Source organism: Pagrus pagrus (assembly GCF_965226575.1).
Source record: "Pagrus pagrus genome assembly, chromosome: 9".
NCBI classification, from domain to species: Eukaryota; Metazoa; Chordata; class Actinopteri; order Spariformes; family Sparidae; genus Pagrus; species Pagrus pagrus.
Window position 1 is genome coordinate 28,088,194 of NC_140193.1, and position 14,953 is coordinate 28,103,146.

A 14,953-nucleotide genomic window follows, 5' to 3' on the forward strand; every position below is an offset into this window, starting at 1 on the left:
AGAAGAATTCAGTTCTTTAGCAAAGTAAAGTTCAAATACCAAAAAAGTATGACACTCTCTCAGACCTAAAGAAAGTTAAGTACATACTTGAGGGTAAAAACTGACCATGCAATACAAGCAGTGAAATGGCCAGAGGGAAAAGCTGCAGAACAACACATAAAGCGGTAATGAGCTCCTCTGAAATCTGCTTCCTCTTTCGGTTTTTATTATCTCCTATGGTTCTCACTATTACCATCACATCTAGTTGTTATGCTAGATTGTATATATATTTTTATTCTGTTTAAATGATTTGCTGCACCAATTTGTTGCTCCTTTATTACACTATACTATTAAACGTAGCAGTGTAATTGTGTAGGAGGTTGTGCCGTGAAGTGCAAACCATTTGTCGTCTCCATTTTGTTGCGTTTGGGTTTTTACCCACACTAGAGTCATAACTCAAGAGTGGCAATGTCATCCAGACTGAAATGAGAAATGAGCTCTGTCCATGTCCACATTTTTGCAGAGGTCATGTGGTCACATGGCCTACTTGGTCCAACACCACACACACCACAGATATCACATTTAAAAAATACTGTCAACGATCTGTAAACTGTAGTAAAGCTATAAAATTAAAAAAATATATATATTTATTCAAGAGCATATGACAAGATTTACAAAACAAAGAGCTCCTTTGCACCCAATTAATAAGTAGTTCAGTCCTTGTAGACCACAGCGTTGCATTGTGGAACCAGGTTTTGAAAAGCAGTCCACTGTTCTGTCATTGCTCTCCTATAACACTGTTGGACTCATTATGGACAGTTTAAAAACAAATGATCACAACTGATACAGCAGAACCGACCGAACCGTCAGAATAAAAGTTGACAAAGCATTCTGCAAATCCACAGATAAGTTAAAACTTTGCGTTTCTATGTGTTGGAACTTTTCTTCTGGTTTAATTTTCTGTTTTTCTCTTTAAGGTTGTGCTTATGCTCTGGTTAGGTCTAGGCACAAAAACCACTTGGTTAGGGTTAGGAAAACATCATGCCGTGCCTTAAAATACCTGTTTTGGTTGCGACACACATGGCTGAAGATGGCACACTTTCTGTAGAAAATATCGGTTTTTTGTCGCCTCAAACACAGCTAGAAATAATCCTGTGGACTCTGGGGTCACACTTACAAATACTGAAACAGAGACTTGAACTGCTGTCACTGGCTTGGCATCCCCTCCACCTCCCGCCATGAACGTCAGGTCGTAAACATGTAATTTGAACATGAATGACACATTTTTGAGAAAAGCCAATATGGTATGTACAAATGTTTCTGTGATTTGTAGAAACATGAACTGTTAACACTTGATCCTGGTGACTGTGCTGGCCGAACCAGAGATATCGCCTTTTTTTATTCCACGTATACTTCCTTACTCTATTGCATGCAGCTTCCTCTCGAGCCACAGAAGGCTTTGTGCTAATTTTTTTTCACCTATGCAGAAGTGCTACTCAGACCTATAAACACAATTTAACGGACCATTCTGTAGTTTTGGGGAAGAAGTGTTAAAGAGAAGAGAAAGATGTTCATTGGCTGTTTTTTTTTTTTTTTGCCTGAACAAACTAAATATTCAAACTCTCTTTGTTTTCATGACTGAATGAACTGAATAAACAAACTGACCTTAAAGGACAACACAATTTATACTGTTTTACTTTGTTTATATGTGGCGGACCCTGCCACCTTTCTAGCTTCACACAGTGTTCTGGGACCTTATTTTCCTCTGAGAACAGCTTGTTTATTCACTTATGGAAAAGTTTGTTTTATGACCTCATTAATATTGTAAATTCTGAGTTTGAATTTCTTCTCCAAAACTATGTAGCACTCCTTTAATGTGTAAAATTGGTAGTTACCCTTTACTATGGATGTGCTGATACCAGCAGTTGCACAGGCAAGTGCATGATATTAAATCCTGTGCCTTACATACAGCAGTGAGCGCTTAAAGCAGTAAAAATACATACATTTATGATAAGAACAGAAAATGAGAAAGACGGGTGTGCTCTCACGGGCTCCTTAATAGGGTCCCTGGGTGAGTGCTCCCAGCCTTATCTTCATATTATAAACCTTGTGCCACATCAGCACTTCTGTAGGCTGCCAGTTACGGTCACACCAATAAAACAAATCAGAGTGTCTGACAGGAAGACCAGTACATCTTCTGACGAGATGAAACATGTCACACCGGTCAGATGCTTCATGCTTCACAGGCCTTTGAAAGCCACTAATAGTCCTCGTGGGAACTGCCCTGCCACCATACTTGTAATGTTTCAATAAAGTTATCCGGATACAGACGGGGACTGCTGCACACACGGGGCTTTTCTCTGTGGATCTTTTCTGCTATTGTTCTGCATTTTCATAGCAGTGCTTGGGCATCACAATGCTCTTATTCTGCCAATAAAGACTGGAAGTGAGAGAGAGAGAGGGAGGGAGAGGGAGAGAGGCAGGGGAGAGAGAGGGAGAGAGAGAGGCAGGGGGAGAGAGGTGGGCTGTGCCTCGCTCGCCTCGCAGTGAGAGAGAGAGTCGTCGTGGGAGCGGTTTGTTCTTCCACATCAGACTCCTTCTGACCCTCCGTGCTGGAGGAGCGAGGAGGAACCTCTCCTGGTTGTTAGCCTCTCTGCGGACACACGGATAATAACCACACCACGGCTGGAAGATGGTTTTTCTGCTGCATATGGTTACCCTTTATACTCTGAGCGTGTTACGCGGAGCATCCGCCGCGACTCACTGTGAGTATTCTACCTCCGCTCACCTGTAAGCTGCTCTCCTCCTCTCTCCTCCTCTCTCCTCTCCTCTCCTCCTCTCTCCTCTCTCATATCCTATCTCCTCTCCTCTCCTATCTCCTCTCAAGTGGAGGCTGCTGGAGTTTTTCCGCCTGGCTGCTACCTTTGTCCTCCCGGTGTTGCGCAGGGAGCATCGTGACCATAAAGAGATAACTGTGCTGTTGTTGGTCATGTGAAGTCGACTTTGAAGAGTACTTGAGGACGGCTTCCTTTGTGTCAGTATGACTCAGATGAACAAGTAGTTGGTGCGTGCTCGCTTGTGTTTCTGTGAGCACAATGGACTCGATGAAGGTCAAGCAAACAGGTTCATTTCTCCTCCGACAGACAGTCAGCGGCGGTGTGGAGAGCGCGCGTCCTCGGGCTGCGTCCTCGCACACTTCATGTGGTATTTTTTAAGGTCAGTCTTCGGACATGTTTGTCTGGTGTGTGTGCGTCGGGAGGAGAAAGTGCTGACTGCTCACAGCTGTAGTGCACAGAGACGAGTCCTCCGTGAAAACACCGAGCGCTCACACGCACGGAGCCCGCCGGAGCCTCCACTGAAGACAGATTGCTTCACCCAGAGGGCTGTCATCTTTAAATGTGAAGATTTAGCCGATTTAGTTGCATGAGTGCTTTCCAATATTACGTGAGTGGATTTGTGGAGATGACAATTTTGATAAACCATCCATCATTTCACTCATTTCTCAGGCATAACAGACTAAAATTCACAGTTGTTAGCTTCTCTTTGCTCTCTGAAGTAAAGTGGAGATGTGGTAGTGAATAGCATGCTGGACAAGGAACATTTGTATGTGGTGCTATTATTAGTATAGTAACACTTAGTTGTAGTTAATTAAACTTTAGTTAATAGTTATCTGACTGTTGACAAACAATGGCATGCCTCATAGACCAGGTTTATAAACACCATGTTTACAATTTCCATTTACGTGACGTTTACAGATGAACTACAGAGTATTAATTAACCATTCAGAAAGTATTATAAACATCAGCTGTGACTCTACAATAAACAGTTGCTTGATAAATGGTTTATAAATAATTTCATAGCTTGTTAACGGTGAAACACTATTAACTGAAGTTGAGTCAACTATAAATGTGCTAGTTATTAATGATGGTTATTATAAAGCCTGTACAGAGAGGCTCACTGTTCAAAAATGCAATTTCTCTCTTTAATTTATCTCTCAACCATGTTGCAGAAATCCCATTAGAAGTCTGCAGTAGGAACAATGAGGTTTAAACTTCAAACCGAACTACAGACAAAGGTCACTGTTAACATAGTGTTGCGTGTATTTTCTGAGACATACTGGACACTTAGCTAATATTTAGTCCCTTAACAGGAAGTTATGTGTATTTTTTATATTTACAAATGAGGTAGAGAGCTTGAGTCACCATGGCTCAACATAAAGAAGTCCTGACCAGCTCCACTCTTTGTTCCGTGGGTTAGTTCGGGGTTAGATTTTCAAGTTTCTTTTGAAAATTCTTTCCCATATCTCGCCTATTACACAAAATCCAACTTTCAAATAAAAAAAAACAGTGACTGTCCTTACCTGTGATTTAATTCCATGCTGTCGGTTTGCAGTCTGACACAGAATCTGTGACACTGATGATGATAAAAATTAAATAATTTAATCACAAGAAAAACAATGCATTTCAACTCCAAAGGTCACAGGCCAAGGTCACATGACCTGTCGGCTCTACTCATTCCATGTGCAATACCGACAATATATCACAGAGAACTGCAATCAAGTGCAGAACATATACAAAGAAATACAATCAGTACATATCACATGACACGTTCAACCACTCTATCCCACTGAAAATAACAACAATATATCACCAAGAGTAGCAATAAAAGTACACAGATACACACACACACACACACACTTATATTAGCCATCACAGCACATGTGGCTTCTACCACTTCTTACCTCTTGCCAAACCAGTAATATACCACCAAACACGTCAATACAAATGCAATAATGTATAAAAAAATATACCTCACACACTTCTCTCACAAATGCCACGACTGGAAAGGGCAAAAGCTTCAGTGTGAAAGGTAAACAACCTGACTGTGATACGCACAACACTGTAGAGAGCCCTGCCTCTTACACACTTCATTACAGACTGTCGAAATGTACTTTGTGCTTTAGATTTTAACTGAGCACATTCATGCTCCTGAGAGAATGAACCTCTCCATGTCAGACACTCTAGCTCCCCCTCAGGCCAAAATATCAGTTTTACAACAATAATATGTAATCTAGATTAGGATACATATATAACTTAAATCTTTCCCGGGCTGCCATTTGTGCAGGCTCCCAGTGGAATAACAGTTGTTTTTCTTGTTGTTGACCCATCACCGTTCCATCTCGCCACAGCTTTAGGACAAAGTTTTCATTTCTAGCCTGACAATTAGAAACTTTAAAAATATCGTCCCGTTAAAAATATGAAAAGTCATTCCCAACACGGTGTGAATACGCCAGCGACATGACATTATCTGGCCCAGTGCTACAGCAGCCTTGTGCTGGGGTTAAAGCAGTTTATCTAAAGGTGAGGAAGTGAGCTAAACTAAGCTGCATTACTCATTTATGACAGTCCTGTGGTTCTCAAATGTGTGCAGTGATCAGCTCTGACATGCTGTGCTGAGATGAAATGATGAGATGCTTCTGGAGGTCAAAGAGCTGCCTTCATATTTACCACGGAGAAACAAAAGGAGGGGAGCAGAGATGTGTCACGGCTGGTTTGTGTGGCCTTTTGTTAGGTGGCAGCCACTTCCTCTCAGAAAACCCTCTGCACTCTCTGTGGCTTTTCAAAGATAGGAAGGCGTGTACAGCGCAGACTACGTCAGCATTCAGTCTGTCATTTTTCAGCAGGCGTTAATTGATCCTGTATTGGTGTGACCTTTACAGTAATGGCCAAATGACTGGCAACAGAGGAGCTATTCACAGATGTATTGTGTGATGATTTCTCTTCTCATCACATATGTACATGTAATTCAACTTTACCACCCATGAGTGGATATCTGTCTCGACAACAAACCACAAGTTTCTCTCCGGCAATTATATCAGTGAAGTGTGAAAAGTGATTATACAGGGGTCGAGTCTTTAAAAATACATTGATCTTTGTCTCTAGTTCAATGCACAATTCCCCCACTGGTTCTTTTTATTGACTTTACTGGAAGTGGTGACCAGCTACAGTGGTTTTGTGTTAACGGCCTCGCCAGGATGTGGAATTGTAAGTTATGGGGACGTGAGGATAAAAGATTTTTATCCAAATTTGGAATAAAAACACTGATTGTGGTGAATTTCCATTATCGGGATAATCTTGAATATCCTCACATCAGTGACTGGAAAAGGCTGTGTAGCTTGATGGCTCGTGCAGTCCGACAGTTAATCGATTTCCTGATTTATTTTGCATTGCCACAAGGGGGAGTGTGCATATTTCCAGTCATTCCAAAATCCTAAACCTGTCCCCAGGTGCATATTTTATCCCCCACAAAAAACTTCAATCAGATGTGGAAATACTTTACCAAACTAAACGACAGGGAAATGAGGTGCCCACGATTTACTTATCCTGTATTTATGCAAGGGCACCTAATGATTTATCATATTTAAGAGTGCTTTTATTGATGTTCACTAAAAGATGTGTGTCCTATCTGTGATGCATTCAGATATTTGTTTCTTAACAAAATGTAATGTACAGTAATTGCAGTATATTTTACTGCCATTTTAAGAGTTTTAAGCACATTTTGATGATTGATGGGTAGTTTGGTCAGGACAGTCGTGACATGACATTTTCACATCCTCCCATGCCTAGAAAGTTAGGGCTCTTTTTACTCATGCCTTATGAACAGATCTTCTCCAACACCAAAGCCATGTGCAATTATGATGACATTTTTCAGTAACAAGTAGTGAGGTGGATTACAATTTGAAATGTATAAAGTACATAACTTAACCCAGTAAGCTCATTTCTATCCTGTCAGGAGTTGGATGGTTCAGCTGGTATTAGATTCGTATCAGTGCTTTCAGTATTCAGACTATTTAGGAAAAGAGGGGGAATAAAATGTGTCTTAACTCCCAAGTTTCCCTGTGTACATTCTGTCTCTTCTTCACAAGCCACTGGTAGGCCTAGTTTTGTTCAGATTGAAGGTGCAACATTTCAGAATTTTAGTTTGAAACATTCAAACATAAACTAAAATCATCAACATAATGTGAAGAAATAAGAGTATTGGTGTTATGTTGAAGACATCTATGTACTGTGTTGCAGAGATATCTATTGAGGTTAGCATGCTAACCTGCGCTCTGAGCGCCCAGTCCTGGCAGAGTCAGCTAATACGACTACTAGCTGCCCGGTTAATTGAGCTTACTAGCTAACAGCAGCTACAGTTTGCAGCAGTTAGTGGTTACTCTGGTGATATGCTGCCCCCTTGTTGTTGGAGTATGAATATGATAGGTGGCCAATTCTTACGTATTGCACCTTTAACAAATTATTCATTCAGTCTTAAAAATGTCTAAAAACAGTATTAAAACATATCCGTCTCCGTTGTCCCCAAAGCACAAGATGTGATGTCTAAACAATGTTTTTTCTGCCGAACAGTCCAAAAACAAAATATATTTAGTTTTCTATAAGTTAAGAACAGTCGATAAGTCCTGACATTTAGGTATCAACTCATTGTTTTATTCCTCATAATGTCACAATATTTCAGTGTATTCCTGCAATATTAATATTCTGGACAACATAAGCTCCCCTCGCAGGATTGTTTGGCTCTCCTTTTACTCAACCAGGTGCTTCTGCTGGAGGTGGTGAAATGAATTTGTTGAATTTCTCAGGTTTTGCTCTTCTTACATTTTAAGGTCGCTCCTCTTTGTGGATGATAATGTTAGCCAATGTTACTTTAACCTTCAGCCATGCTTGTTGGTGCTGATCGTAACAGTGTGACATCATTAAGTCAACAAGTCAGAATAGTGACATGATTGCATCTTTTTTTTTTTTTAAATTTATTCTAAAAATTATACCAGTATTACTGTGAACTATAGCATTTGGCAGAGCCCTAATCTAACTCCAGCACATACACATTTATCAACACAGGGGTGATGTCACATCCTGTCTGACATCACCGATATGAATAATCATATAATCTGGTTCACCTAGCACATCACCTTGTTTAAACCCAGCCTGGGCCCTGCCACAGCTCCACGTGAGGCTTCTTTTATGTCTCCTGCTATGAGTGGATACACAAGTGATTTAGGGTTTGCTTTTAGCTGGGAAAAGGGAAGGCTTTCATTACCAGATGATATGACTCTCTTCACCGCAGGTCTGTGGGAGGAATATTGCCACACTCTTAGTGATCCCCTCGCAGCAGGTGGAGACCGCTGCACCATGCATTCATCTTTAATAAGCTGGAATCTGTTTCCGATGTGGTGAAGAACCACACATATATATTAACTTAAAATGTCATGCTTCACCTTCGCTCGGCAAACAGATACTTCACAACTAATTATTTCCCATCTGAAGCACCAGGAACGTGCTGGTGCAAAGCTGCCAGGAATAACGGCGCGTGTGTGTGAGTTGGTGTGTGTGATGGAGACGATGCACCTGCAGATTCACTCTGCTAATGAATGTGAAGCAGGCACTCAAGAAACACCTACTGCTGTACACATTCAAGGCCTGATGAATTTATCAAAAGGTAAATGAGGCAGAACACTGCAGTGTGACAGCGCAGGCACTTTTCCTCATGTTTAAACATACAGCGCATTTCTTCTGAGACAATACCAACTGGAAGGAATGTGCAGAGTAAACACCCAGACTGGCATCATGGTGGGATAGAATTGACATGACATTGCGTGACATATGATGCAATGTAATGACATATACAGAAATAGTTTACAGTATAATTATGTGATGAGGATGACTCTATATTCGTCATCCTGATGCCACAGGACTGTCACTGTGAACCTATTTGTTTGATATGTTGTCACACAGACTGCACGTTTTTAATTTCTTTTGAATTTAAATTTTGCTGTAAATTCGAACAATTTTTATCCTAATATGAACTAAAATATTTACTCTGAAAATGATCGACCAAAACTGAAATAAAGGAGACGAAGTAGTTTCAGCAGTTTCATATGAAGTAGCAGAAAACTAAAACTAGCATGAATGTAAGACAATAAAAATTTCAGGTAGTTATAATGAAATCCCTTAAATCTTAATGAGAAAGAATCACTTTATTAAAACCATCATTTGTAGCTGGTGAATTTATAGTTAATTAGACTACTCAATAGTTATTTGACTGTTAAACAATGATATGCTTTATAAACCATTTATTAAACAAGTGTTAAGGATAAACATAAAAAAAACGTTAATTTATAATGGCCAATAAAATCATGTTTACAGATGAACTACACAGTATTTATTAACCATTTAAAAGTATTATGAACATCAATTGCAACTTTGCAATAAATAATTGCTTGATAAATGGTTCATAAAACATTTAATTGTTTGTTAACAGTCAAATTACTATTAGCTTAAATATAAATTGACATTTATTAACGATGGTTTTTACAAAGTTGCTACATTCCTATACATTTCAATGTCTGGGAGGACTGCTGTCAAGTGGTTAGTTTAGACTATGACTCCACTCCAATCAGTCGTCATCAGAATGACTTGATGTTCAAAGCTGATGTTAAATAAAGAGCAGTACTACAGAGGCCTGCGTGTTTATTTGGTTAAATTGAGTAAATACAGCATTTCAAAGCTTTCGGCTCGATCTCTGACTGACTGCCGCTCCACAGAGACATGAAATGAAGAGACTTGTACAGTTTTCTTATTTTATCTTTTCAAAGCAGTTTGTTTCTTCTGATGCATCTCTATTGAATTATTTGGCTCTGTGGTGTGGAGATGATAAACAGACAGATGCTGCTGACTTCATGCTGTTGTTTCAGGTCCTCTACTCATTATTTAAGGGCTGGCAGTAAAGTTATTTACTGTTTGGTCAGAGCATATGTATTTTTATATCACCGTATCAATATATATTCTTATAAACTACATTTCATTTTATTAAGATTAATTTTGAATTATTTTAATTAATAAAATAAGCAGATTTACCAGAGTGTCTTTTGAGCAAATCCTGTAAATTAAAGTAGCACTTTGAAAATCTGATAGCAATTGCTCCTCCAGATATACTAAATCTGTGCTAGTAGACAAATTTAATTACGTCATAATATTTATTATATCGACCACCCTTATCAGATAAGAAGCTGTTAGATTGGCTTGCTGTAAATGTGTGTTACTGTCAGGATTCAGTCTTCAGAGAGCTGATGCTACAAGCTCCTTTCACCACGGTCCTCTGCAGATTCAGCGTGCAGAACAAAATGTCTTTGATTTTAATGAGAAAGAAGAAAACACAGCGGACACATGATACAAGACTATTTAGAGAAATAATTTTCTTCCCGATCCCTCGGGAGCAGAAAAAATCTATTGTGATGAATGTGGCGCCAGTGGAGGCCTTTCCATTTGCAGCTGTGTTGGTCCCACAGTGACACTGCACCAACCCTCAGTCTACTGAGTGCAATGAATATGCCTCAAATAGCCGTACAGCCTGTAAGTTTCATCCTCTATTTATTTTCAGTGTTACTGGCAGATGGTTTGAAAGGATTATCAACACCCACTTTCTATCGACTGTGCCAATGAGATTGATGCAATAATCAGCAAGAGCCGGTTACAGTGATGAAAAATGAGACAAAAAAAGATTTATTTTTTGAACGCTCAGACTTAAAAAGAAAAAAAAAAGGTGTTAAATTAAAAGAGGAAAAAAAAGGCAAAGCTTGCTCACACGCGCCCAGCCAGATTTCAGAGCCCTCATTGCACAGTTTATTATTTTATGTAATTACATGGTATGATAACCTGCGAATTAGACACAGGCCTACATGTGCACACTGTATGATTTGATATTGATTATGATGTATTCATGAGCAACACTTATTATCTGAAGGTGCTGGGATTAGCAAGCTCAGTTAACGAAAAACGAAGCTGCACCCTCAGAGCCGTGATGCAGTGATTCACTTCATGTCAGGAGAAAACATGAAAACTGAATGCCAGTGGAACATGTTATTGGTATGTATGTATGTGTATATATATATATATATATATATACACATATATATGTATATATACATATATATGTAATATATATTATATGTTTTATATATATATATATATATGTTATATAACTGTTTAGAAATACATATTTAAGTGTTTTGCGTATTTTCTATTCACTGTTCATGCATTGGACATGAGGAAGCTATCGTTATAGGAATCTTTTTTAATTTGCTCAGTCACAAAAATACAGTAAGTGTTGGCAATGTGTGTTTCTGCAAACCATGGACATGTCGAAACGTAACATTTCTTTATGTCACAATTTAGCATTTTTTAGGTTCAATTTTCTATTTAATGTTGCCACAGTGCTGTGTTTCTGGTCTGGTTTTTGCTAGGCACAAACACACACTTGGTCAGGTTTTGGAAAAGATCATTTCTTGGCTTAAAACACCTAAACCATCCATCACTTGTATATGATCCAAGGTCTCCTTCTCCATATTCCTTAACTGCCAACATTTTATTCTGGTGACTGGACTGAGTCCAGACGTTCTGGACTGCATTGAACAACAACATATAGTAGTCACCAGAAGCCAGGCTATACTCCTACAGCACATCAATATAGTTTTCCTGTGTGCTCTTGTGGTGCATCCAGCCCTTATTCAGCAGCTTTGAATCAGTAAATATCTCACAAACAGACTGAGGGCAGCACAGTGACACAGGCATCATATCTATAAATGTATCGTCTTGAGTGACTGCCCATGCACGTCCACAGTCACATAGGAAATGCTATGTAAAGCTGTAAGACTGAAATTCAATCAACTTTTTGCTCTTCCTGAACCTCCATGAACCATTCCTCAGAGACAAAACTGGAGCTTACAAAAGCCTCGTTTTTATCTTTACCCTGCTCTGCAAAGATGTTTTTCTCTCGTCTCAGCTGAATTTCGGCTACTAAATCAATATTGGTTGTTTATGCTTGAAAGTAAGCGATGCTTATATATAGATAGTATAGATATCTGTATACCCAAATGATATAATGGTAGATATGATTTCAATAAACCTAATTTTAGTTTTGGATCATTTCTGAACTGACGCATGAGCAATCAAATCATGCAGTCACACAGTAAAAGAGTGAGTCAGCCATCACTCCTGAGAGAATACATGACAGAAGACATAGATTTTATGGCCACCCCCCAGGTTAAAAAATAAAATATTTCCTACTGGTTATTTCCAAGATGTTACTCCCTAATGGCTGCTACCGGTTTTACCCATGATTATCCCTTTATTAATAAGATATTATCCCATTATTACCATGTGTTTACCAAGCTGTTATTCAAACTGCTTCCAGCAATCCTACAGAAAATCAACACAAATCCTGTCTGACTACATTCCTGAATGAGGGCTGAATAATTAATGTCTGGCAGATGAGATGTGTATAATCACTAAAGCTGTCGATAGCCCAGTAAAACATCCCACATGCTGCCTGTAAATGCTCATAGGTCCCTTTAGATTATATGCAGTGTTCAGAGAAATGAAGTGCTACAGTAAACCAGACTGTGTTTCCTCAATCATTTGTATTGATGCGTGCTTCCTTGAATTCAGCCAGCGTTTGGGACTAATTGTCAACCGATACCTCAGCTCCACTCAGGCTATCGCTGAGCAGAGGTCACTGAGCCCCAAAGCCTGTTAGTCCATGCATGGTATCATATGAAGCTTTATCAATACCACACAGAGGTCTGAGGCCGCCTGTCACCAGATACTATCGCTGTTGCCTTTGATATTATTGACTCTGTGGTCTATGTTGACTGAACTTACGCACCCTCCATCACACTGCCTTAGCTGCGATAAGGTGCTATACGTACTGTATGGTTTTAAGTGGCTTATTGCCATCGTTAATGATCGTGATGTGTGTGTGTGTGTCTTGTTTCTTTTGTTAATATTTCCTCCAGTGTGTGAGGCTGTTTTGACATAGGTTCTTGTGTAATGACAGAGTGAGACCCCACTAAACCTTTGGCATAATAGCGCATAATTTGTTGTACCAGTAAAGTTATGGTGTAAAGTGGGGAGAAGCTGAGTAACTAATTTCTTGCCTTTAATAATCTCTTTCTGGCCTGTAGACTTTGTTCTGCGTTGCTGACGCATTAGTCACAATAATCAGTCACAGAACTTTAATAGATGACAACTATGATAAATTGCTTAACTCATTTATCAAGCAGAAAATACAAACAGTCTTTCATTTCACAGCTTTGTGAATAAAGGTTTTTTTTTTTGACTGTATGTCAGAAAAATGGAGCTTTTTGAAAACACAGGCTGCGGTAACTCATAACATTTGACATTTAATAGACTAATGATTTATCACTTATTGCTGTGCTTCAGATTTTCACTGTAAAAAAAGTCACACAGAAACTTGGTGGACTCAAGACCAGACTGTCCTGAGATCAGTCCTCTACTGCATGACAGCCTTACACTAAAATGTGGAACATGCAAAGCATATGCAGTCTTCTATTGATTATAAATGCCCACATTTCAATAAAAAAAACAGATTTTTATTGCCATATACAGTATATATGTGTGAATCTTTAAGTGCAAAATGAGAAATGTCTTCATAAAGTCATCAAAAAGCATTGCAGAGGTGAATAGTATTTATGGAATTTTTACTAGTAAACAAATACAAACAAACACTTGGGAGCTGAAACCAACGTAACCATCGTTATTCAACTCGATATACCATCCACCATACACCGCCCGGTGACTCTTGTCTTCCAATAGAGACCATCAATAAATACAGAGTATATTAAAACATATTTTCAATACAGTATTTTCAGCTTTGGACTTCCTGTTGAAAGAAAGAGAAAAAATTGTGTTGACTCGACTAGAGAATTCTGAACTGAGTGTTTCCGACACATAGATGACATGTGTGTCTGCTGACATGCTCAGCAGACAGAGCAGACAGCCCTCCTGTAAACACACTGATTATGATGTGACCTCTACTATTTTAAGAAGGCCCATTATGCTGCAGATGCACCTTATTGTTGCGGTGTCGTTAGGTGCACATACTGTAGATTTTGACGGGCTGCCTCACGAGCTTCCTCCACTGTGGCTCATCCAAGTTAGGACCAATATATTTTTTACGGTGTTGTTTAAAGCTGGTTTGATTATTTTAAACCATTTTCTCGCTTTTATCCTTATCTTTTATTTACAACCTGCCTCAATGTTGAATTTTTGCTTTTACTCTCATTGTCCTGTGTAACGGTGAGCACTCAACACAGAGTGAATTGCTCTCTTTGGACCAGCGTGTATAAATGAATGAATAAATGAATGAATTAGATGACAATCTACTAAACAACAGAGTCATTGTTAAAGAAAAAAATATGTGCAGCCTAGTTGTGGAAATTAAACTGACTGTGATTAAAGTTTAAGTTCCAACTGAAGCTACAAGCTTTCCAGCTCTTCGATGATGGACTATTTATTTATTTATTTATTTATTTATTTTTTAATGGCGCACATTGATGTAGCAGTCACATAACATTTCCATTTTCCACAGACCAGTGACAAGAAAAAAAAGGCCAAGAACAACAAAAGCAAGAAATACCCAGCCCCTGCACACACTTCAGTTGGCCATTACATAATTTATACTTAACATATGTGGATATATGAATATACATGGTTTATATATATATTCCTAAGAAAGAAAAGTCAGTGACGGTCAGAAGACAAAAGGCTCAGTAACTTGACGTACATAGATCTGTCTTAGTTATTCAGAATAACATTTATTATTATTATTGTTATTATTATTTACTTTGACTTTACTTTGTAGGATCAGAAGTAGTTTTACTCTTGAGTCTTTATCTGACCCCTGTTAGCCTCCGCAGAGTGATTGCTGGTCTTCCTGCGGTCCTAAATTCGTAGCAGCCACATGAAGACCAAACTGTGCAGTTTTAATCAATGAAGTAACTCTACACAGTAAACGACCAACACAACTGTACCTGTGCACAAACAACAACAACAACACATGATGGAAACAGACACATTGACAAAAACACACGACACAGACAACAACAAAAATTCAAACA

At 38.9% G+C, this 14,953-nt stretch overlaps 1 protein-coding gene across 1 annotated transcript in view; it reads left to right on the forward strand.

The window, feature by feature from the left end:
* Window positions 1-2,539: 2,539 nt before the first annotated feature.
* LOC311262277 (contactin-associated protein-like 5) overlaps window positions 2,540-14,953 on the forward strand; it is a 116,700-nt gene continuing 104,286 nt past the window's right edge. Inside the window, exon 1 of the mRNA XM_084361553.1 lies at window positions 2,540-2,744. Within this exon, the coding sequence (XP_084217679.1) occupies window positions 2,672-2,744 (73 nt within the window). The 5' untranslated portion in view covers window positions 2,540-2,671. The remainder of the gene's footprint in view (window positions 2,745-14,953) is intronic.